This window comes from Hypanus sabinus, chromosome 9 (assembly GCF_030144855.1).
Source record: "Hypanus sabinus isolate sHypSab1 chromosome 9, sHypSab1.hap1, whole genome shotgun sequence".
In the NCBI taxonomy this organism is placed as follows: Eukaryota; Metazoa; Chordata; class Chondrichthyes; order Myliobatiformes; family Dasyatidae; genus Hypanus; species Hypanus sabinus.
In genome coordinates this window covers 6,993,700-7,019,068 of record NC_082714.1, presented here as the reverse complement: position 1 = coordinate 7,019,068, position 25,369 = coordinate 6,993,700, and the positions used below count along the sequence as shown (strand labels likewise).

The window sequence follows — 25,369 nt, the reverse complement described above, 5'->3', positions numbered from 1 at the left end:
GTGGGTGTGCAGAAAAGGAAAGCTTGCATACACATCCCACATAGTCCATGGGACTTCCCCAGCTCACTCCAGGTTCACATGGGCACTGTGGTCAGGCAATCTCCTGTGTCCATATCTGGCTAGAATGCAGGATGATATTTTCTTGAACAGAAAGGGCATCAAAGGTTATGGGGAGAATGGGACTGAGAGGGAAAAATAAATCAGCCATGACTGAATGGTGGAGCAGACTCAATGGATCAAATGGCCTAATTCTGCTCCTATGGCTTATTTTCTAAAGTGTTCTTATGGTCATCAAGATTCAGACACCATAGAATCCGGTAACCATCTATGTATCAATTACAAAGAGAAACTAGTGACCCAGTACTAGCAAAATGTTAGAAGCAATGCTAAAACACAATTAACTAACTTTCTGCAACAGACTAATATGTGAAAAGATACTTACCTTTCACCCAAATAGTCCCCAATGACAGTCTTATTCAATCCTTCCCCCTTGTACAGGAACTGGGCAATGTCTTCAGGAGTGTTCTGGAGAAGGTCGTTTTCTATTAGAAACTGTATACCCTATAAACAAAAAAGCAATTGTCAAAACATTCCTGGGTTGTGATGGCAGCATCTTAGCACAATGCTGTTCCCTCCAACTCTCACATTTCCTGGAGATTGTGACACACAGTTGTCAAGGGGCCTTGCGCACAAATGTCATAGCAGCTAGCATAGCTTTACAGTGCCAGAGTTCATTTCCAGCTGCTGTCTTCCTCCCACATTCCAAAGATGTACGGGTTAGGGTTAGCCAGTTGTGAGCATGCGATCTCTGGGCAGGAAGCATGCTGACACTTGCGAGCTGCCCCAACCACATCCTCGGATTGTGTTGGCCATTGATGCAAATGACACATCTCGCTGTATTTGTTTCAATGTACTGTACATGTGACATAACAGCTAACCTTGATTGCACCAGACGTTCACATACATCTAGCATCGAGTGGGAGATCGGAGAACCTGAGCCCATTCACGCTGGTTTGAAAAAGCAGACTGAACCAGATGTACCTGAGCACAGTTATGAATTAAACTTGGTTTCAGAGAATATGGCCTTATGCCTACACTTATTGGAGAGGGTGCAGGGAAGATTCAGCTGGGAAGAAGCATTTCAGCCAGGAGAAGAGAGCTGGATTTGTCTTTGCAGCAAAAGGGTGCCCTGCCTGAAGTGTATAAAATTGCGAGGGGCATAAACAGGATCCTGATAAGTATTTTCTTTAGTGACTTAATACAATTTAGTGCCAGTGAAGTACTGAGGAAAGTGAACCTCGAACACCTTACAGCAATGGGAAAAATTGACGGAAGGGGGGAAAAAAAAATTCGCAGTCAGCAGCGCATGATATTCATAAGTTATGTCAAGGGATGGGATGGGCAAAAGTTTTGAAGTGCTTATGAGAACTTTTCAAATTAAAGACCATGATTGCCCACGGCACAGCATGATGATGATGAAAAAGTACTTCTGAACTGCAGCTGCAGAATATGTTCAAAGCTCCTTCTCTCCACTCCCCAAATTCCTCTAGATGCATGTTGGAAAAACAGCCCCTTACAGTACTATGCAAAAGTCTTAGGGACATATTTATAGCTAGGGAGCCTAATGTGGAGAGGAGAGCAAGTTTGTAAATTTGGCAGGAGCAAAGAATGTTGGGAATGGTGAGTGGAGCATCGCAGGAGGGGTGTGGGACAAGTGGCATGGGCAGGGGTTGGCACAGGTGCAGAAGCACCCAGCTCTAAAACACCAGGCAAAAGTCAGTTAATTCCAATTAATTGGTTTATTAATCATTACAGAATGCCCCTCTGGTGTTTCCTGCTTCCCCCCACTTGCCCCTTCCCACTCCCAGTCCACCATAGAGATCCATATAAGAATCACGTTTATCATCACTCTCATACTTCATGAAATGTGTTTGTTTTTGCGACAGCAGTACAGTGCAAAACATAGGCACCCTAGCTGGAGTTGCAAGAAAAAGTTTGTGAACCCTTTGCAATTACCTGGTTTTCTGCATTAATTACTCATAAAATGTGATCTTCATCTATGTCACAATAATAGACAAACACAATCTGCCTAAATTAATAACACACAAACAATTGTACTTTTCATGTTTTTATTGAACACATTGCTTAATCCTTCACAGTCAAGGCTGAAAAAAGTATGTGAACCCTTGTATTTAATAACTGAAAGAACATCCTTTAGCAGCAGTAACCTCCACCAAACACTTACAAACAAGCTGGATGAACTCAGCAGGTTGGGCAGCATCTGTTGAAAGGAGCAGTCAACGTTTTGGGCTGAGACCCTTCATCAGGACTAAAGAAGGAGGGGGCAGGGGCCCAATAAAGAAGGTGGGGGGAGGTGGAATGTGCCAGGTGAAAAACCAATCAGAGGGGTGGGGGAGGGGAAGCAGGGAGGGAAAACAGCAAATGGCCATTTTCCTCCATGGATCCTGCCTGACCTGCTGAGTTCATCCAGTTTCTTCTATGTTGCTCCAGATTTGCTACCATCTCCATAAGACCATAAGATCATAAGCTATAAAAGCAGAATTAGGCCATTTGGCCCATCAAGTCAGCTCCACTATGTAATCATGACTGATCCTTTTTCTCCTCCACCATTTCCCAGCCTTCTCCCCATAACCTTTGATGTCATGTCCAATCAAGAACATATCAATCTCTGCCTTAAATACACCCAACAATCTGGTCCCCACAACTACTCGTGGCAACAAATTGCACAATTCACCACGCTCTGGCTAAAGAAATTTCTCGGCATCTCTGTTTTGAATAGACGCCCTTCTACCCTGAGGTTGTGCCCTCTTGTCCTAGACTCTCCCACCATGGGAAACATCCTTTCCACATCTACTCTGTCTAGTCCTTTCACCATTCAAAAGGTTTCAGTGAGATCCTCCCCTTATCCACCTAAATTCCAACAAATATAGACCCAGAGCCAAACAGTCCTCGTATGAAAACCCTTTCATTCCCGGAATCATCCCTGTGGACCCTCTCCAATGCCAGCACATCTCTTCTAAGATGAGGAGCCCAAAACTGTTCACAATACTCAAGGTGAGGCCTCACCAGTGCTTTATAAAGCCTCAGCATCACATCTCTGCTTTTGTAACTTAGACCTCTTGAAATGAATGCTAACATTGCACTTGCCTTCCTCACCACCGACTCAACCTGCAAGTTAACCTTCAGGGTGTTCTGCACAAGGATTCTGAAGTCCAATTGCATCTCAGATTTTTGAATTTTCTCCGTTTAGAAAACAGTCCACACATTTATTTCTACTACCAAAGTGCATGACCATGCAGTTTCCAACATTACATTTCATTTGCCACTTTCTTGCCCAGTTCTCCTAATCTGTCTAAGTCCTTCTGCATCCTATCTGCTTCCTCAACACTACCTGCCCCTGCACCAATCTTTGTATCAAATGCGAACTTGGTGATAACGCTATTTATTCCATCATCTAAATTATTTATATACAGCATAAAAAGAAGTGGGCCCAACACCGACCCCTGCAGAACACCACTAGTCACTGGCAGCCAACTAGACAAGGATCTTTTTATTCCCACTCACTGCCTTCTTCCAATCAGCCAATGCTTTAACCATGTTAGTAACTTTCCTGTAATACCATAGGCTCTTAACTTGGTAAGCAGCTTCATGTGTGGAACCTTGTCAAAGGCCTTCTGAAAGTCCAAATATACAACATCCACTGCATCCCCTTTATCTATCCAACTTGTAATCTCAACAGATTCGTAAGGCGGGATTTTCCCTGAAGGAAACCATGCTGACTTTGTACTATCTTGTCCTGTGTCACAAAGTACTCCATCACTTCATCCTTAACAATTGAGTCTAACACCTTCCCGACCACTGAGATCAGGCTAACTGGTCTATAATTTCCTTTTTGCTGCCTTCCTCCTTTCTTAAAGAGTGGAGTGACATCTGCAATTTTCCAGTGCTCTGGCACCATGCCAGAGTCCAATGATTTTTGAAAGATTATTTCTAATGCCACCAATCTCTGACGCTACCTCTTTCAGAACCCTAGGATGTCCTAGGGTCTATCCGGGTCTATTGTGACTCCATTTTTCATTATACTGTCATTTTTCAGCAGAGATCTTACAATCCAAATTAAATCACATGAATGTGAGGATTATTTTATTTATATTGTGACAGGCCAATGTTGCAAGATGTACACTGGGCCTTAACCTTGCAATGGACTATAGGGATTAAAAATAAAGATTAGCTTTCTTTGTCACGTGTACATCAAAACATACAGTGAAATGCTTCATTCAAATCAAATTTGCAGGGATAGTGCTGAGCAGCCCACAAGTGTCGCCACATTTCCAGCACCAACACAGCGTGCCCACAACTCACCCATACATCTTTGGAATGTGGGAGAAAACCGGAGCACCCAGAGGAAACACGAATAGCCACAGGGAGAAGGTACAAACTTCTTACAGATAGCAGTGGGAATCCGATCTTGATCTAATACCTAGCGCTGTAAAGCAACTGCACTAACTGCTGCACTACTGTCAATTTAAGACCAAAGCAAAGTTTCTTTACTCAGAAGCTACAGATCTGTGGCGTTCTGTAACCCAGTGGGCTGTCATATAGACAGCGAAATGTCGACTCAGTGAGTACAAGATCAGAGAAAGTGAAGTTAACACACAGGATTAGCCAGGAACCCTGATGCCCGTTAACCCTGCTCTTATATCTTTGCTTCCTGTCTTAGACGTACACTAACCAATTAGCCTCAGGAAAATATCCATTACTCAAAAATCAGAAAAATTGCCAAAAATCTTGAACAAAAACAGAAAATGCAAGAAATACTCAGCATTTCATATAGCATCCAAGAGCATAATACAGGTAATTCTGCAGGTGCTGGAATTTCACAGTAACACACACAAAATGCTGGAGGAACTCAGCAGGTCAGGCAGCATCCATAGAGAGAGAAAAACAGCCAACACTTTGGGCTGAGAACCTTCACCAGAACTCATGGAGATGTCCTGAAGAAGGGTCTCGGCCCTAAATGTCAACAGTTTATTCGTCTCCTGATGCTGCCTGACCTGCTGAGTTCTTCCAGCATTTTGTTTGTGTTAATGTCTCAGGCTATTGTCCATCCATCCTCCAAGTGGACCACAACATTGTCTGGTTTGGAGGTTTGTGTGCCTCAATGACCTGAAGAGCTACTGCATCCGCAAAGGAAACAGCATTATGAAGGACCCCATGCACCCCTCATGCAATCTCTTTTCCCTCCTGCCGTCTAAGAAAAGGCTCCGAAGCATTCAGGCTCTTACGACCAGACTAGATAACAGTTTCTTCCCCCAAGCTATCAGACTCCTCAATACCCAAAGCCTGGACTGACACCTTGCCCTACTGTCCTGTTTATTATTTATTGTAACGCCTGCACTGTTTTTGTGCACTTTATGCAGTCCACTGTAGGTCTGTAGTCTAGCTTTCTCTGTGTTTTTTTTAATTACGTAGTTCAGTCTAGTTTTTTGTACTGTGTCATGTAAACCATGGTCCTGAAAAACGTTGTCTCATTTTTACTATGCACTGTACCAGCAGTTATGGTCAAAATGACAATAAAAGTGACTTGACTTGTATGTTGGCTGGAAGCAGGGCTTTATGCTTTGGCTCTTGGTAGGGTCACCCATGCAAAAGAGGTCAAAGGATGGAATATAGACTAAGAGTGGTACAACGGTCCTCCAGGTTCAAAGATTCAGCTCAAGGCTAACAACCTTTACTGGTAAAACATATTGTTACAATAACAGGATTGAAGAACTCTTCTACATCTGAGTGCAATGGTATTCCTGAGTCTCCACCCCGGACTTGCAAGACTGACAGTAGTGAAAACCAAGAGGAAGCTACTGACATGATGAAGGAAGCCCTGAACACCACCAGAGATGGAGAACCTTCATTGCTGCCCTAAACGCCAACGGCCTAACAGGCAGTAAGGATTGCCCATCCATGAGAAATTGCTCTTACCTTTTTGGGATCCATATTGAACTTCTTTCGTCCCATCGCCATTTGTTTATTCCTTTGGCTTGTTTTACTGTGAATGAAGTCACAGAAGAATTGAATTAATTCCACCTCCTATGAGTTTACTTCAACACTTGTTAATTAGCCTGAAAGACTGACCTACGTTAAAGGTTTTGAGGACATAAAACCAGGTTGTGATTGGTGGTGACGTTCACAATAGTGTATTAGGTGGTGGGGCGGGTGTTGCTGCTGAGATAGAAATCATGAACATGGCAAGTTATGGCTGGGAATGTCCAGGGTCACTCATTTCTCAAACAGTTGGTCAATACTAGGACAACATCACTTACAGCTTGTGAAAATCACTCTCTCTATCGAATCTTACTGGCTTTTTTGGGAATAATAGAATCATTGAGCATTACAGAGTATAAACAGACCTTTTGGCCCATCTAGTCCATGGCAAACTTCTATTATGTCTGGTCCCATCAACCTGCACGTGAACTATAGCCCTCCAAACCCCTCCCATGCTTGTATTTATCCAAGTTCCCCCTCAGGTTCCTCTTAAATATTTCACCTTTCATTGTTAACCCATGACCTTTAGATCTAGTCTCACCCAACCTCAGTGGAAAAAGTCTCCTTGCATTTACCCTATCTATACCATTCATAATTTTGTATACCTCTATCACATCTCTCCTCATTCTCCAACACTACAGGGAATAAAGTCCTGACCTATTCAACCTTTTTTTATAACTCAGACCCTCAAATCTGGTAATATTCTTGTAAATTTTCTCTGCATCTGCAATCTTTCATCAGAAAAAAAAATATTCAACAGAGAGGCTCACAGTCCTCTACTCCAATAAATCACAGCTTGAAGCCACTGGGATTACTCACTCAGATCTCAGGATTCCCCAGTGTCCAATCATTCAGTTTTAATACCCAACTGTGATAAAATCAATACATGTTGAGATAACGTAACCACATGAGGTAGAAAATGTGCCACACCTCTTCCCTCCACTCTACGTCTTTTTTTTGTTAAACTTGTTTGATTCTACAAGCAAAGTCACTCGCTGATATTTCCACAGTAGACACACGTGATTATTGAAAAACAGTCCAATTCTAGTCAGGAGCATCAAGACCCTGAACTGCTCTTCACTCCACTTTCTGAGGCCCTCAAAGCATCCAATATTACCACAAGAGTTCTCTGTCTATAACCAAATGAAGAGAGGTTCTGCAGAGGTAGGTGGCTAGTCTGATTACTTCCCAATAGTACCTACGTTAGATGTAGCACTTCATTCAATGTAAATAAGAATTAACATTTCTTTTCCTGGATGATTCTAAAATAAGACTGAATTTGGACTCTGACCAGTCATAAGTGTCCTTTCAGAATGGGCAAGGATAACAAGACTAGAGAACGTGCATTTAAAAATCTAGAGACAGATAACAGGGTCAGTTGAAGGAATGATGTTATGTTCATGAATCATAAACACAAGAGACTTTGCAATGCTACAAACACACACAAAATGCTGGAGAAATTTAGCAGGTTAGGCAGCATCTATGGAGGGAAATAAACAGTCAATGTTTGGGCCAAGACCCAAAAGATGCTTCAGGATGAGACGCTTGGCCTGATACATTAAATGTTCATTCCTCTTCATAGGTGCTGCCTGACCTGCTGAATTCCTCCAGCATTTTTGTGTGTTTTGCCCTTCAGGGCTTTGATTTTATTTTAAACCATCCTTTTATAAAACAGAACACCCTCAAAATATAGTTCCATACTGACAACAATAAAATTATCAAAGTGCACTGCCAGATGCTAAGAGGGAAGATATTTTTCAGGAGATCTTTAATCATAGCTCAGCATTCAACACCATCATACCCTCAGTATGAGAGTAAATCAATAAACTCTAAAACCTAGACCTCCGTTCATCCCTCTGCCAAAGGATCCTTGACTTCCTCAAGAGGAGAATATAGTCAGTGTGGATCAGAAATAACATGTCCTCCTCACTGACAATTAACACAATCCTCATCTTTAGCCCACTGATCTATTTGCTAATGAATGTGCTTGGGCACAGCTCAAACACCATCTACAAATTCACCAATGACATAAATGCTGTTTGCATAATCTAAGATAGTGATGAGGAGGCACACAGGAGTGATGTACAGTACTCTGCAAAAGTCTTGGGCACAAATATATAGCTAGGGTAGGGTGCCTAAGTCTTTTGCACTGTACTAAATTTGTCAACATGGAGTGGAGAGTAAGTCTGTAAATCTGGCAGGAGCAAAGGATGTTGAAAAGATCGAGGTTAAAGTGCCGCAGAAAGGGTGTGGGATAGGTGGCAGAGAGGGAGTGCCAGGGGCAGGAAATGGTGTGGGTTCAGACACACCCAGCCCTGAGACACGAGGCTTAGTCATTTTATTCCAAACAATTGGTTTATTGATCATTACAGAACTTCTCTGTGCTTCCCACTCCCTCCCGTCTCCCTTTTCCCAACTATGATTCCCCTCTACCTGCTCCTTCCCACTCTCAGTCCACAATAGAGACCCATATCACAATCAGGTTTATCATCACTCAAGTCACGATTTGTTTTATCTGCGTAAGCAGTACAGTGTAATATACAAAACTATTAAAGTACTGTGCAAAAGTCTTAGGCACCCTCGGCACCAAAACTTTTACACAGTACTGTAGATCAGCTGAATGCACTCAAGTTTGCACTCTATGTCAGCAAAACAAAGGAACTGATTGGAATGGGAAACTCCTGAAGGAATGGGAAATTGAGGGAATACACGACAGTCCTCATTGAGGGTTCAGCAGTGGAAACGGTGAGCAGCTTCAAGTTCCTAGCTGTCAACAGCTCAGAGGGTCGATTCAAGGCCAAACGTTTTGATGCAATCACAAAGAAGACATACCAGCTTCTATCAATAATTATGAATTTGAGAAGATTTGGTATGCCATCAAAAATAAGAGCAAATTTCTACAGATCACCATAGACAGAACCTAACTGGTTGCATCATCACCGTCTGGTATGGAGACTCCAATGCACAGGATGAAAAAAGAGTTACAGAAGGTTGTAGACTCAGCCAGACACATCACGAGCACCAGCCTCCCCACCATCCAGGATATCTTCAAAAGGCAATGACGCAAGAAGGACTTTCACTATCCAGGATATATCCTCTTCTCATTGCTAGTATCGGGAAGGAGGTACTAGAACCTGAAGATGCATACTCAGTGTTTTAGGAATGGCTTCTTCCTCTCTGCCATCAGATTTCTGAATGATCCATGAACACCTCACTTTTGCTTTTTAGCTCTATTTATATTTTTATATATTTCTTATTGTACCTTATAGTAATTTTAAATATATTGCACTGTACTGCTGCCACAAGGCAGCAAATTGCATGGCATGTGTCATTGATAATACTCCTGATCCTGATTCTGAGATATTATATAGGGAGGAAAGGAAGCAGAAGGTTGCATTGATGGTGTTGGGTATAGTTCTATAGAGCCTAAACTATCTCTTTATAAATCAATATTACAAAACTGCTGGAACCCAATTTACATAAGCTGAATGAAATTTCCCTGAATTAGTTAACAGTTACAGTTTCAGTTTTTGTTTTGCCGGGAATCTGCACAGCTTGGAAAATGAGTCAGTGCCTGGTGTCTGGGTGCAGTGTGTCTAGATGTGGGTTTAAAGGTATTCCTGTAGCGGTGTGCTACACGCAGCGCTAAAATTACGACACGGAGTCAGTAACTGCAGTCGAAGGAAAAAACTTTATTCGAAATCTTCAGCCTCACTTTTAAGCCTCCCTCAACCTGCCCCCCATGGCGCAGAGGCTCCAAAGCTCTGTGCTCGCAAACCCCCGTAGGCTATCTAATTGTGAGTCGGTTCGGATGTGCCAGGAAATGGGTCGCCACATAACCCCCCCCCCCCAGAACTGGCGATACACCCCCCCAATGTCCACAGTCTGGGCCAGAACCTGCTTGGGAGGTCGGCCTCTGCGCCGAGGTGCCGGAAACTCGGCCGGTTGCGCCAGGTCCACATGGGCCGGTTTGAGGCGGTCCACCGTGAAAACCTCCTCTTTCCCCCCAACGTCCAGCACGAACGTGGACCCGTTGTTCCAGAGCACAATAAACGGCCCCTCGTATGGCCGCTGCAGCGGTGGCCGATGCCCGCCCCTTCGTACAAACACAAACTTACAGTTCTGTAGGTCTTTGGGTACGCAGGTCGGGTGCCGCCCGTGCTGTGAAGTGGGTATGGGGGCCAGGTTACCGAGCTTCTCGCGTAGTCTGCCCAGGACTGCTGCGGGATCTTCCTCTTGCCCCTTTGGGGCTGGTAGGAACTCCCCAGGGACGACCAGGGGCGCGCCGTATACCAACTCGGCCAACGAGGCGTGCAGGTCGTCCTTGGGCGCTGTGCGGATGCCGAGTAGGACCCAGGGAAGCTCGTCCGACCAGTTGGCTCCTCGCAGGCGGGCCATGAGGGCCGACTTCAGGTGACAGTGGAAACGCTCCACTAGCCCGTTCGACTGTGGGTGGTGGGCAGTGGTGTGGTGCAGCAGAGTCCCCAAAAGGCTGGCCATAGCTGACCACAGGCTGGAGGTGAACTGGGCGCCTCTGTCGGAGGTAATGTGGGCTGGTACACCAAAGCGAGATATCCAGGTGGCGATCAGGGCTCGGGCGCAAGATTCGGAGGTGGTGTCGGTGAGCGGGACCGCCTCTGGCCATCTTGTGAACCGGTCCACAATAGTCAGGAGGTGCCGCGCTCCGCGCGACACTGGCAGGGGACCCACAATATCCACATGAATGTGGTCGAAACGCCGGTGGGCGGGATGGAACTGCTGCGGTGGGGCTTTGGTGTGCCGCTGCACCTTGGCCGTCTGGCAGTGCATGCACGTTTTGGCCCATTCACTGACCTGTTTGCGGAGTCCGTGCCAAACGAACCTGCTGGAAACCATCCGGACAGTTGTCCGGATGGAGGGATGCGCCAAGTTATGAATGGAGTCGAAAACGCGGCGCCGCCAGGCTGTCCGGACGACGGGACGGGGCTGGCCGGTGGCGACGTCACAGAGTAGGGTCCTCTCACCCGGGCCCACGGGGAGGTCCTGGAGCTGCAAACCGGAGACTGCGGTTCTGTAACTCGGAATCTCCTCATCCGCCTGCTGCGCCTCTGCCAGTGCCTCAAAGCCTACCCCTTGGGAAAGGGCATGAACGGTAGGGCGAGAGAGCACATCCGCCACGACATTGTCCTTACCCGAGACGTGCCAGACATCCGTCGTGTATTCAGAGATGTAGGACAGGTGGCATTGCTGGCGGGACGACCAGGGGTCGGACGCTTTCGTAAACGCAAAGGTAAGCGGTTTGTGGTCCGTGAACGCGGTGAAGGGCCGACCTTCTAGGAAGTACCTGAAATGCCGGATTGCCAGGTAGAGCGCCAACAGTTCCCGGTCGAAAGCACTGTATTTGAGCTCGGGTGGTCGCAGGTGTTTGCTGAAAAACGCCAGGGGTTGCCAGCGACCTGCGATGAGTTGCTCCAGCACCCCACCGACTGCCGTGTTTGATGCGTCCACTGTGAGGGCGGTAGGGGCGTCCATTCTGGGATGTACTAGCATTGCGGCGTTCGCCAAAGCTTCCTTCGTTTGAACGAAAGCGGCGGCGGACTCCTCGTCCCAAGTAATGTCCTTGCTCGGACCCGACACCAGTGCGAACAGGGGGCGCATGATCCGGGCAGCTGAAGGGAGGAAGCGGCAGTAGAAATTGACCATACCTACGAATTCCTGAAGGCCTTTGATCGTGGTGGGTCGGGGGAAGAGGCAGACCGCATCTACCTTAGCGGGCAGAGGGGTTGCCCCGTCTTTAGTAATCCTGTGGCCCAGGAAGTCAATGGTATCGAGTCCGAACTGGCATTTGGCGGGGTTGATTGTAAGACCGTACTCACTCAGTCGGGCGCAGAGTTGACGGAGGTGGGACAGATGCTCCTGATGACTGCTGCTGGCTATGAGGATGTCATCCAAATAGATGAACGCGAAGTCCAGGTCCCGTCCCACCGCGTCCATTAACCGCTGGAACGTCTGTGCGGCATTCTTCAGGCCGAACGGCATGCAGAGGAACTCGAAAAGGCCAAACGGGGCGATGAGAGCCGTTTTGGGGACGTCGTCAGGATGCATCGGGATTTGATGGTACCCTCGGACGAGGTCTACCTTGGAGAAGATCCGTGCGCCGTGCAGGTTTGCTGCAAAGTCCTGAATGTGCGGCACAGGGTAGCGGTCCGGTGTGGTAGCCTCGTTCAGCCTGCGGTAGTCGCCGCATGGTCTCCAGCCCCCCGTCGCTTTGGGCACCATGTGCAGGGGGGAGGCCCATGGGCTGTCGGACCGCCGGATGATCCCCAATTCCTCCATCCTCTGGAACTCCTCCTTCGCCAGTCGGAGCTTGTCCGGGGGAAGCCGCCGAGCGCGGGCGTGAAGGGGTGGTCCCTGGGTCGGGATGTGGTGCTGTACACCGTGCCTGGGCATGGCCGCTGTGAACTGCGGTGCCAGAACCGATGGGAAATCCGCCAGGACCCTGGTGAAGTCGTTGTCGGTCAGCGTGATGGAGCCGAGGTGAGGGGCTGGCAACTGGGCTGCACCCAGGGAGAACGTCTGAAAGGTCTCAGTGTGGACCAGTCTCTTCCTGGGCAGGTCGACCAGTAGGCTGTGAGCCCGCAAAAAATCCGCACCCAGAAGCGGTTGGGCTACGGCGGCCAGTGTGAAGTCCCACGTGGACAGGCTGGAGCCGAACTGTAGCTGCACCTGACAGGTGCCATAGGTCCTTACTGTGCTGCCATTCACGGCCCTCAGGGGGGGACCCGGTGCCCTGCTGCGGGTGTCGTAACTCGTCAGGGGTAAAATGCTGATCTCAGCCCCAGTATCGACCAAAAACCGGTGTCCCGACCTTCTATCCCACACATACAGGAGGCTATCCCGATGGCCAGCCGCCGTAGCCATCAGCGGCGGCTGGCCCTGGCGTTTCCCGGGAACTTGCAGGGCGGGCGACAACGGCGGGCTTCTGCGCCCCACCGCTGGTGGTAGAAGCACCAGTGTTCATTGGGCCGGGGGTTGGCGGGCTCTGCGGCCGGGCCTGGACTGGTTTGCTGCCGGGAGCGTGGCTGGGAGATCTGTGCGATGGATGCCCCACTCACCTTTTTGGTGTTCCACAGCAAGTCCGCCCGGGCTGCCACCTTCCGGGGGTCACTGAAATCCGCATCGGACAGCAGCAGGCGTATGTCCTCGGGCAGCTGCTCCAGGAATGCCTGCTCAAACATGAAGCAGGGTGTGTGTCCGTCGGCGAGAGACAACATCTCATTCATTAAAGCCGATGGAGGTCTGTCGCCCAAGCCGTCCAGGTGCAGTAAACGGGCAGCCCGCTCGCGCCGTGAGAGTCCGAAAGTCCTGAGGAGCAGGGCTTTGAATTCTGTGTACTTGCCGTCTGCCGGGGGCGACTGTACGAACTCTGCGACCTGGGCCGCTGTGTCCTGGTCGAGGGAGCTCACCAAGTAGTAGTAGCGGGTGTCTTCTGAGGTGATCTGGCGAACGTGAAATTGGGCTTCGGCTTGCTGGAACCATAGGTTCAGGCACTGTGTCCAGAAACCCGGCAGTTTCAACGAAACCGCATGAACAGAGGCGGCGTCGGTCATTTCTGGTCCAAAAATCGTTTGGACCGTCGGGGTCACCAATTGTAGTGGTGTGCTACACGCAGCGCTAAAATTACGACACGGAGTCGGTAACTGCAGTCGAAGGAAAAAACTTTATTCGAAATCTTCAGCCTCACTTTTAAGCCTCCCTCAACCTGCCCCCCATGGCGCAGAGGCTCCAAAGCTCTGTGCTCGCAAACCCCCGTAGGCTATCTAATTGTGAGTCGGTTCGGATGTGCCAGGAAATGGGTCGCCACATTCCCTCCATTTCTTTGGACTCTCATCTCCACAGCAGTGGCTTAGAGCAACCTTCTTTATGCCATGGACTCCCACCAAGGGGTCCGTGGATCCCAGGCTGGGGGAACCACTGGCTTAGAGCAACCAGGACTGAGTGTCACAGACTAGGTATCAAAAATCAGTGAGTCCCTGGACTGTGTGCTTGAGAGACCAACAGATGAAACTCGAGATCCCTCAGCTCAGTAACAGCAAAGCAATGTAAAACTGAAAGCATCTCAAAATTAAAATGTACTTCACTGAGCAACATACACAAAATGCTTAAGGAACTCAGCAAGTCAGGCAGCATCTATGAAGGGGGATAAACAGTGGATGTTTCAGGACAAGACTCCTCATGAGGACTGGAAAGGAAAGGGGAAGAAGCCAAGATAAGAAGAAGACAGGGGGAGAAGTACAAGCTGCTCTTTAGGCAAAGCAGAGAGCAGAAACTGACAACAGAAACCAACCCTCTTTGCCTCATCATTTCTGTATTTGTTTCCTCAATTTTCTTGTCAAATACGTTCACTGTGGTCAGCAAACTCCTCCTACCCATGCTGGGGGAATATTTTAATAGAATTTAATAATAGCATTTTGGCAAATTTGACCTCCGTAAAGGAGCCTAACAGCTTTTCATTTCCCTTAATCCAAGAGGCAGAAATCAAGATCAACCGGAATCTTGACTACTTGTTCCCCGAGAATGCTGAAAGCTTTTGTATGCCAGCAAAGACTCTTACAAATCTCAATAGATGCTCTCTTCTTATTGCTGCAATCAGGAAGGACGTACAGGAGCCTCAGGACTCACACTACCAGGTTCAGGAACAGTTCTTGCCCTTTAATCATCAGATTCTTGAATCAGTGGGAATAACTTCATTCAACTTCACCTGGTCCATCACTGAACTGTTCCCACAACCTATGGACTCACCTTCAAGAACTCTTGATCTCATATTCTCGATACGTATTGCTTATTTATTATTATTATTATTTCTTTCTTTTTGTATTTGCACAGTTTGTTGTTTTTTATACTTTTTTTGTTTGCCACCCTGTTGGTTGCCATCTTTGATTCTATTATGGCTCTCAGATTTATTGAGTATGCCCACATAAAAATTAATATCAGAGTTGTATATAGTAACATATATAAATTTACTTTGACCTCACTTTACATTTCAATCATTCCACCACCAGCATTCTGTCTGAACTCACTCCCAAACCCTCTTTCCTCAAAGACATTCTCAAAGGTTTTGTACAAGCTTTACAGTTTTGGTCATCCTATTATGGGAAAGATAGGGTTAAACTGGAAAGAGCACTAAGAAGGTTTACAAAGATGTTGCCAGGACTTGAGAGCGTGAGATAGATGGAGAAATTAGTCAGGCTAGGCTTTGTTCCTTGGAATGTAGGAGAATGAGGGGTAACCATATAAAACTTTTATAAGGTGGATGGAAACAGTCTTTTCCCCAGTGTGGGAGAGTCCAAATCTAGGGAGTCAAATGGAAAAGATCTGAAAGGGACCCAAGGATTAACTTGAGGTGCAAACATACGCAATAAGCTACCAGAGGAAGTGTTTGAGATAGGTATTGCGGAAGAAAATTTTGAATATAATGTTAAAAGTGCTTTGTCTGTTACTAAATTTTTATGTCTCCTGGAACAACCTGTATTTTTGTGTAATTAAATCGTCAATCTACATAACTAAGATCATTGTGTGAAGCACTGATACTCCTTACACAGTTGCACAAGGTAAAGGTAAAGCCACAAAAAACTCTTTGCGTTTCTAATAGGGGATTGGTTTCACTCACTTGTCTACCACTACACAGAAACACAAACTTTTCCATTGCAGCTCCGAGTTCCACACATGGACTCCCCATAATATGCTAAAATAAATGATTCGTCACTTTAAGTCTGGTATCGAGCTTTATTTTAAAAATACTCTTGACAGGTATAATAGTATAATTTAAGAAGCACTTAGATAGGAACATGGAGGGATGGGATTTGGAGGTTTAATAGCAGAATGCAGGAAATTGGGAATAGCTAGGTGGTTGGCATGGATTGGTTGGACCGAAGGGCCTCAATGCTGTATTGCTCTATGACTCTAAGCTTCATATAATTAGTATTAACATTTTGTTGTGGCTCAGTATCGAATATTATTTTAAAACATTCTCATGAAGTACCCTAGTACATCTCACTATGGTAACTGCTCTGCATAAATGCAAGCAATTGAGAAACATAACCTCACTACAGTTAATGTTATAGCTAAAGATAATTGCTGTACTAAGTGTTATTTCCCTGACCCGAATCATCATTGAGGGGAAATACTTGGAGATCCAGCAATGCACGCCAGCATTAAACACCAAGTGCTAATCATTAGTGAAAGAATAATTACATTCCACAATTCCAGGTCGCCCACATACTTATACAGCACATTAAGATAAATTACAATATACATTACAATAGTTAGAAGCTTCTCACAGCTGAACAAAAACTATAGACATTAATTCTTTTTACAGAAACAGAATACTTTTCCCTGTAAAAACATTAAACTTAATTCAATTTATATTTGTAGAATATAAGAGGGGGAAATTGGTTCAATCTGTCCAGTAAAATATTATCAAAGCGGCAGTATTTCAGAGATTTAAAAAGCATTTATTTTTTATGATTACTTAATGAATGTACTGACGTGTGTACACGCAAAAAGTCCTACTTAACTCAATTTTTAGAATAGATTTTCTTTAACTTAAAAATTAGGCATGAATGACAACTCACCTTTCATCTGTGCATGTAAGAGTCTCAATCTCACTCATTACTTCTGCAATCTCGTCTTTCAACCTCTGTTTTAAAAAAAATAATATTAATACTTGGAATGCAATTGTACAACACAGCTCAAAAGCCAGGAAATTACAATGAACATACACTTCCAGCAAGTATAATTCTAAAATAGAATCCCGACGCCTCTGAAGATGAAGTCATGATGAAACGCAAAATCCAATAGAGCAAATCGTAGTCATGTGGCAAGCAGCTGTAGACAGACAATACCACAAAATAAATCACACCCCTCCTCTATCTCCCCAGGGGAAATGCAAACCTCCTCTCCCAGGATAAAATTAGGAACATTGTACAACAATGTGACAACGTAAAAAGAGGGAAATACCAAGAATTTATTCCAGGCGAATAATTTAGATGCATTCCATTGTACAAGTTATAAACACAAGAGGTTCTGCAGATGCTGGAAATCCAGGGCAACACACCCACAAAATGCTGGAGGAACTCAGCAGGTCAGGCAGCATCTATGGAAAGACATAAACAGTCAACGTTTTGGGCCAAGATCCTTTATCAGGACTGAAAAGGAAAGGGGAAGAAGCCAGAATAAGAAGGTGGGGGCAGGGTAGGAATACAAGCTAGAGGTGACAGGTGAAACCACGTGAAGGGGAAGGTAGGTGGGTGGGGGAGGTAGGTTGGTAATTGCTCCCCCTTCCCATTACTCTTTTTCCATTCCCCATTCTGACTCCCCTCTTACCCCTTCTCCTCTTCATTTGCCCTATCATCTCCCTCTGGTGCCCCTCCTCATTCCCTTTCCCCTATGGTCTACTCTCTTCTCCCATCAGATTCCTTTTCCTTCAGCCCCTTACCTTTGTGACCTCCCAGCTTCTCACTTCATTCCTATCCCCCACCCACCCACCTGCTCTCACCTGTACCCTGCCAGCTTGTACTCCTCTCCATCCCCCCACCTTTTTATTCTGGCTTCTTCCCCCTTCATTCCTAGCCCTGATGAAGGGTTGCAGCCCAAAAAGTTGGCTTTTTATTCCTCTCTGCGAGTGCCTCCAGCATTTTTTGTGTGTCATTCTTCAATCATTTTCTCAGTGAGAACTGGTGGCTTGGGAGTCACAATCTGCACCTTTAAGAATTGCAGACCCACCAAAAAACAGTGGAGTCCAACTTACTTTCTATGTTACATAAAGGCTACAATGGAAATGGCAAACATAAACACAAGAGAGAAAAGGGACCTAGTGCTTTCCTGGCATATATGATAAATAAACCCTTCTCAGGCTTCCAGTCAGGCACAAGTATCAATTATAACCAACGTTTCAATGACAAACTCCGTCATCTTCTTCAGGGCAGAGTTTGTCACCGAAATGTCGGTTACTATGATACCTGTACCTGGCTGGAAGCCTGAGAAGAGTTAATTTGTCCTAAACACAAGAGGTTTTGCAGATGCTGGAAATCCAGAGCAACACATACACATACACATACACACTCACACACAAAATGCTGGAGGAACTCCGTGTCAACATTTTAAGCCGCAACCCTCTGTCAGGATCATTTTCTGATGAAAGATCTTGGCCCAAAACTTTGACAGTTTATTCTTTTCCGTAGACGCTGCCTGACCTACTGAGTTCTTCCAGCATTTAGTGTGTGTTATAATGGAAATGGCAGTTTAGTGTACATCAACAAATAATAGAATACCTACAACTTAAGTACTTTGTAAAAGTTGCTTTGAATTTGTGTTATAGCATGAGAATACATAAATGTATTGCAAGTATACTGCATGCAACATACATTAAAAAAAAATGCTTAAAACAAAGATTGTTCAAAGCCTAGAATGGTTTCTGACACCCCTACACCACCCCCACAATGAGTAGATATTGACAGAAATAGTCAACAATAAATTTCAGATGAGGAGGATTTCTTCAGCCAGAGGTTGGTGAACCCATGAAATTCAAAGCCACACGCGACTGTGGGCCAAGTCATAAGTTATATTGTAAGTGGAGGTTGATAGTTGGAGGTAGATGCCCTTCAGAGTAGTAAGGGCATCAAGAGTTATGGGGAAAAGGCAGGAGAATGGGGTTCAGAGGGATAATAAATCAGCCATGATTGAATGGCAGAGCAGACTCGATGAGTCAAAAGTCTAATTCTGCTCCTATGGCTTATAAAGGCTTCATGAAAATTCAGACAAGTTAATTAATCAACAGGCAGGAGTAATTTTAATGAGGGATATGATTCCATGGAGAAATATACACCCATTTTGGAAACAAAATTATCTCTGCTCATTAAGTACACCCCATTGGGAAAAAGTCTTAATTTTTATAGTATAAATAAGCCTACATGCACCATGGATTGAATTATTTATTTATTTACTTTTTTATTTACTTGGCTACAGAGTGGAATAGGCCCTTCCAGCCCGTCGAACCATACCACCCAACAATCCCCTATTTAACCCTAGCCTAACCGCAGGATAATTTATAATGACCAAGCTGTATTTTTCTATGACTATATTAACCTATCAACCAGTACATCTTTGGACTGTGGGAGGAAAGCGGAGCACCCGGAGGAAACCCACAAGGTCATGAGGAGAATGTATGAACTCCTTATAGGCAGCAGTGGGAATTGAACTGGTACTGTAAAATGTGCGAAGCATTCAATTACCATGCCACCCTCAGCAAGTACTGACATTAACCATTCACAAAGCAATATCAACAAAACCTGCAACAGTTCAAAAGGGAAAACTCCCACCACCTGCTTAGGAACTGTCAATAAAAGAGGCTTTGACAGCTTCACCTACGTTCCAAATGCATGTGAACTAAACATCATCGTGGGTCATGACTGACCTGCAACTCAAATAGGTTGTATTACTCTGTGCACATTCTGAAAACAGGATTTGCAAAAAAATGCAAATATCAGACATAAAAATGCTGATACTGTCACTTCAAATAAATTACAATCCTCTGTGAATATCTTTGTAAGTGTGGTTGCCACAGAGACAGAGAGCCAAAGCACAAGCTCAATTACGCTACGCTTGTCGATCTGGATCTACTTCACAATCAATTCCAACTTATTCAAACATGTAGCTTCAAGATTCAAGATTGTTTAATGCCATTTCCAGTAGACAAGAGTAAAGGAGAACAAAATAATTGTTGCTCCAGTTCCAATGCAGCACAAGAAAAACATATATAGAAGGCAACAATAAAAAAACATGGTAAATATAAATATACGTGTTGGTTGTTTGCCTCATCCAACAATGACAGGAGACCTGTGCAGGAAAGTTTTTAAAGTACACTGGGGCAGCACCTCTCTCTCAACTTTGGATGTCTGAGTCCAGTGATACCAGTAGCCATCACAAACTAGGGTCTTCCTTGGTTGCAGTGAATGACCTTTATTTATTCTGTGCCTCATCATTCCCTTCGCTCTCCACAAAGTATTGCATAAATACATAAGATAGCTTATATACATGGGTTAATTGTATGTGCATAAAGTGAGACTAAACTTAAGATCAAAAATCTCTCAAGAAAGGTGGCCGCAGAATCCCCAAAGTCCTGTGCTGGTATCACCCAACCACAGCTACATAATCATCTCCAAAAAAACACACAAATATCCACAATGAATAATTTCATTCATTTTGCATAATTTTTCCCGTTCACAGTAGAAATACCAGGGAGACTCATGCCTTAAAATCAATAGATGTAAACTGAGTCTAATCAAAGGGAGAGAATGGTGAAACACACAGCCAATTAAAATATAGAATCAGAAAATGTTAAGCTGCCTTACATGACTGAGCTTTACATCTCAGAGCTTGATCAGAAATGGAGTTGTTATCAGCACTGAGCCAGAAGATATTTGTAAAAGACAACTGAATAAGACCTTAAGATATAGAAGAAAATTAGGACAATCAGCCCATCAAGTCTGTTTAGTCATTTAATCATGGATGACCTTTTTTCAACCCCATTCTCCTGCTTTCTCTTGGTAACTGGGGTGATGTTTACCCAAATTAACAATTAAGAATCTATCAATCTCTGTTTTAAATATACCCAATGACTTAGCCTCCACAGCTTGCTTCGAAGAGGCAAAGTATAATGCTCATCTTAAAAGGAAGATCTTCAACTAATTCAGGTCCAACCAACTAAACAGGTATAATCGCAATCATTAGGAATGAGTAAAGGGCATACCGGAGGTTACAGTGGAGGAGGAAAGGTTATCTCAGAGATGGAGGAGACTCCCAAGATTAGACCATGAGCAACAGTCAAGCTAAGACCACTCACCTCAATGTCAGCCATCAGCTCCTTCTTCCTTCGTCTGATGTTCTCCAGCTCCTCCCTCTCTTCAATAGATAGCTCTGCCGGCACTGTAAATAGAGTTATTTCAGATGAGTGCATTTTAAACAACTGAAGTACACATTAAATTTGAAATAATAATACAGACTATAAATAAATATACCCTTCAATTATATGCACCTGTGTTTATGAGAATTCATCCAACCTATCATTTGTATATTGAAAAAATATTTAGTGTTGCAATGTTTTTTTTTACAACTGCTAGGCAGGTTATCATCTTGGAAGGCAATCAAATCTCATCACATGATCGTTACTTCAAAGAAGTTATCGTTCAATATACTTCCCAAATAACAGCTTAAGCTTATTAGTTCTGGACTTGTGATTAAAGATCAAAGGTTAAAGTTTAGCTTCATTTGTCACATGTACATCAAACCTACAGTGAAATGTGCTGTTTGTGTCAAGGATGTTTTGGGAGTAGCCTGCAAGTGTCACCATGCTTCTGGTGCCAACACAGTGTGCCCACAACATACCAACCCTAACCTGTACATCTTTGGAACGTGGGAAGATACTGGAGCATCCACAGGAAACTCACATGGTCATGGGAAGAACATAAAAACTTCCTTACGCACAGCAGTGGGATTTGAACCCCAATCACACATCCAGCTCCGTAAATTGTTATGCTAACCGCTACACTACCCTGCCATGTGTTCATTGGGACACAAGTATCAAATCCCACCTTGGCAGCTAGGGGATTTAAATTTAATAAATCTGGAATAAAAAGCTGCTTCGTCTCAGCTGATTGACTAACGTCCTTTTGAGGATGGAAATGTGACCAATGAAATTCTAGATTTGAGGTTCCCAACCTAAGGTCCATAGACCCCCTCAGGTTATGGTAGGGGTCTATGGAATAAAAAAAGGTTGGGAGCTCCTGCTCTAGATGCACAAAGCAGCAGACTCTTAACCCCTTCCAAGCCACTCAGTTCAAGAGTAAACACTGAGTGCTGGCCTTCTCTGCACCACACACATCCCAGAAACTCAAAAATTGTCTGACTTTAAGTACGTAAGAATGCAAGCTCAAAGTACAGAATGCAGAACAAGAGACTGCAAATGTTGGAATCTAGGACAACAAACTAGAAGACGGAGGAACTCAGCCCGTCAGGCAGCATCTGTGATGGGAAATGGACAGCAGTTCTTTCATGTAATGATTGCACCACCCAACAGTCTATAGGTGCTGAGTTCCTCCAATATTTTGTATGTGTTGCTCAATATTTCCAGCATCTTCAGTCTCTCTGTATTGCCATCCAACATATAATTTTTTCTTTTGTTGGCTGTAGACAATTGCCCTGCTCCCAAAGCTCCAGGCTGGAGTAGGATATTGAGAGAACTAATGCTAGAGTTCTGATTCAACACATACACACAAAATGCTGAAGGAACTCTGCAAGTCAGGGAGCATGAAGGGGAATAAAGAGTTGACTTTTCAGGCAGAGACCCTTCATCAACATGATGTTGTTCTTGTGATGTTATTACAGCTCGAGGAGTTCTGAAATTCAATTCTGGTGCCGTAAGGAGTTTCTGTACATCTCCCACGGAATGCATGGGTGTTCCAAGTGCTCCAGCTTCCTCCCACCATCCAAAAACATAGCAGGTAGGTTAACTGGTCATTGTAAATTACTGCATGATTAGGTTAGGGTTAAAGCGGGAGGTTGTGGGGTTGCTCAGACGGCGTTCAAAGGGCCAGAAGGGCCTACTCCATGCTGTATTGCTAAATGCATTTTTTTTAAATCAGGACTGGAAAACAAGGGGAAGAAGCCAGAACAAGTAGGTGGGTGGAGGGGGAGTAGTGCAAACTGGCAGATGATAGATGGCACCTTATACTGCACTCTATAATTATTTACATAAACCCAAGAGATTCTGCAGATGCTGGAAATCTTGAGCAACACACAAAATGCTGGAGGAAATCAGCAGGTCAAGCAGCACCTATGGACTGTAATAAGCAGTCAATGCTTCGAGCCAAGACTCTTCAATAAATCCAGATTTTATTCTGAAATAAAATCCAAAAATATGGGAAATGGTGGAAACCACAGAGGTGCTCTGTCCTTTTATTGAGGGTGTTTACCAGTCACCCCTTCAAGACGTAGAGGGCCGAGAGGCCAGGTATCACCTGTAGGGAGAAAATTGCCAACTTCTCTCTCCCCAAATGCTGCCTGACCTTTATTCTATTTAATTTATCAAATAAATAAGAAGTTAGATAGGTTTGTGGTAAAGACCCTTCATCAAATCCTGATTAAAGGTATTAACTGTTTATTCCCCTGTCTGCCTTCAAAGTTCAAGGAAAATTTATTATCAAAATACATATATGTCACAATATACAATATTCTTTTTTTGTGGACATTCACAATAAATATGAAGAAACACAACAGAATCAATGGAAGACTGCACTCAACAGGACAGATAAAGAACCAATGTGCAAAATACAACAAAATGTGAAAATACAAAAAGAAAAAAAAATGAACAAAGTAATAATAATAAATAAATAAACAATAAATATCGAGAACATGAGATGAAGAGTCCTTGAAAATGAGTCCACAGGTTGGGCGAACTGTTCAGTGTTGGGGCGAGTGAAGTTCCTCCGGCATTTTGTGGATGTGTTGCTCAAGATTTCCACCATCTGCAGAATCTCTTATATCTATGATGACTACAGCACCGATAGTCCATTGCATAGCTTCATCCCCACTTGCACTGTAGCCAAGCTCTGCCAGAGATATGAGCAACGTTCACACAAGGAGCTGCTACCGATTTCCAACAATTGTGGCCACAAGGAAAGGGGGCTCCCCTTTCCTCTTTCTGTCACTATAGTCACAAGGCACCAAGTTCAACCAACGACCACCAAGATCCAAAAACTCTGAACCTTACTGATGTTAGAAGCTCGTTCAAACTTATCATCTGACTGTACATATATACAATCAAATGAAACAGCATTCCTCCAAACCACAGTGCACCCAACATACATCACGCACAACACACAAAACAAAATACGAACACAACACAGGAAGGACTCAGCAGGTCAGGCAGCATCTGTGAGAAAAGAGTAGCCAACATTTCAGGCCAAGACCCTGCATCAAGAATGCCCTATAATACAAAGTGCATGTTGTGCACAGCACAAACAGTACAGTAAACAGCCCGCTGTCCTAGTGATGAGACTTCAGTGGTGACAGAGTATTCAATCGTCTCATAACCTAGTTGAGGAAGCTGTTACCCAATTTATTATCAAAATACTACCTTCAGACTCATTTTCTTGCAGGCAATAGAACTTATAAAAACCTGTGCACATCAAATACTGACAAACAACCAAAAGAAAACAAATTGTACAAATAATAAGAAAGTAAATAACTAATAATGAGAACACGAGTCGGTATCACAGCAAAGCTGGCTGCCATTTTTGACACTACTGGGACTTAATTCACATTAAGATACCCCTTCCACACTTGATAAATAGCAACAAAGTTCTAAAAATTCAAAGTAAATTTATCGCAAAAATACATATGTGTCACCACATACTATCCTGAGATTCATATTCTGGTGGGCATTCACAGTAAATACAGAAACACAATCAATATGCAAAAGACATTCCTTCTTCCAAGGGAGTTTTACCCATCAAAACAGTGCATATCGAACCAACCTATCTCACTACAATATTTAATAGTCACTCTTGAGTGGGCTGCAGAATTGAGTGGCTACAACTGGAAAAAAAGTTCATGATTCCACAATCTAAAAGGCCTTGCATAAAAAAGGGTATTTATGAAAGAATGGCGAGAAAGAAGCCCTGGCGTATTAAAAAAAAAGCATATACTTGTCCGTTAAGACTTCATAAATTGTCACTTAGAAGATACTGTAAAGATGTGGAAGAAGTTCTTGTGGTCAGATGAGACTAAAATGGAACTTTTTGGTCTTAACACTAAGCACTACGTGTGACATAAATCTAACACTGCACAACAGCCAGTTAACACCAACACTATTGTAAAGTAAGGTGGAGGTCACATCATGCTATGGAGATGCTTTTCAGCAGCAGGCACTGGAAACTTGGTCAGGATTGATCAGAAGATGAAGGCTGCAAAATGCTGAGGGATCCTAGATAAAAACCTGCTAGCCTCTGCCAGAAAGCTTAAACAGGGGAGGAAATTCATCCTTCAAGCAGGACAATGACCTAAAGCACACTACCAGAGCAACCATGAAGTGTCTTCAAATGAATAAAGTTGATATCCTTGAATGACCCCAGTCAAAGTCCTGACCTTAATCTGATCGAACATCTCTGGCAAGGCAGCAAGATTACTGTCCACTGCTGCTCCCCAACTAACCTAGCACAGCTTGAGCAACTTTGCAAGGAGGAATGGGCAAATCTTGATAATAGACTTATCC

General features: G+C 44.3%; 1 protein-coding gene across 1 annotated transcript in view; it reads right to left on the bottom strand.

Moving 5' to 3' along the window:
- The window catches only part of LOC132399058 (cytohesin-3), a 117,437-nt gene that overhangs the window by 32,226 nt on the left and 59,842 nt on the right, over positions 1-25,369 (bottom strand). The window contains exons 2-5 of the mRNA XM_059978986.1: positions 20,942-21,024; positions 16,674-16,738; positions 5,998-6,064; positions 443-561 (exon numbers count right to left, since the gene is read on the bottom strand). Coding sequence (XP_059834969.1) covers positions 443-561; positions 5,998-6,064; positions 16,674-16,738; positions 20,942-21,024 — 334 coding nt within the window. The remainder of the gene's footprint in view (positions 1-442; positions 562-5,997; positions 6,065-16,673; positions 16,739-20,941; positions 21,025-25,369) is intronic.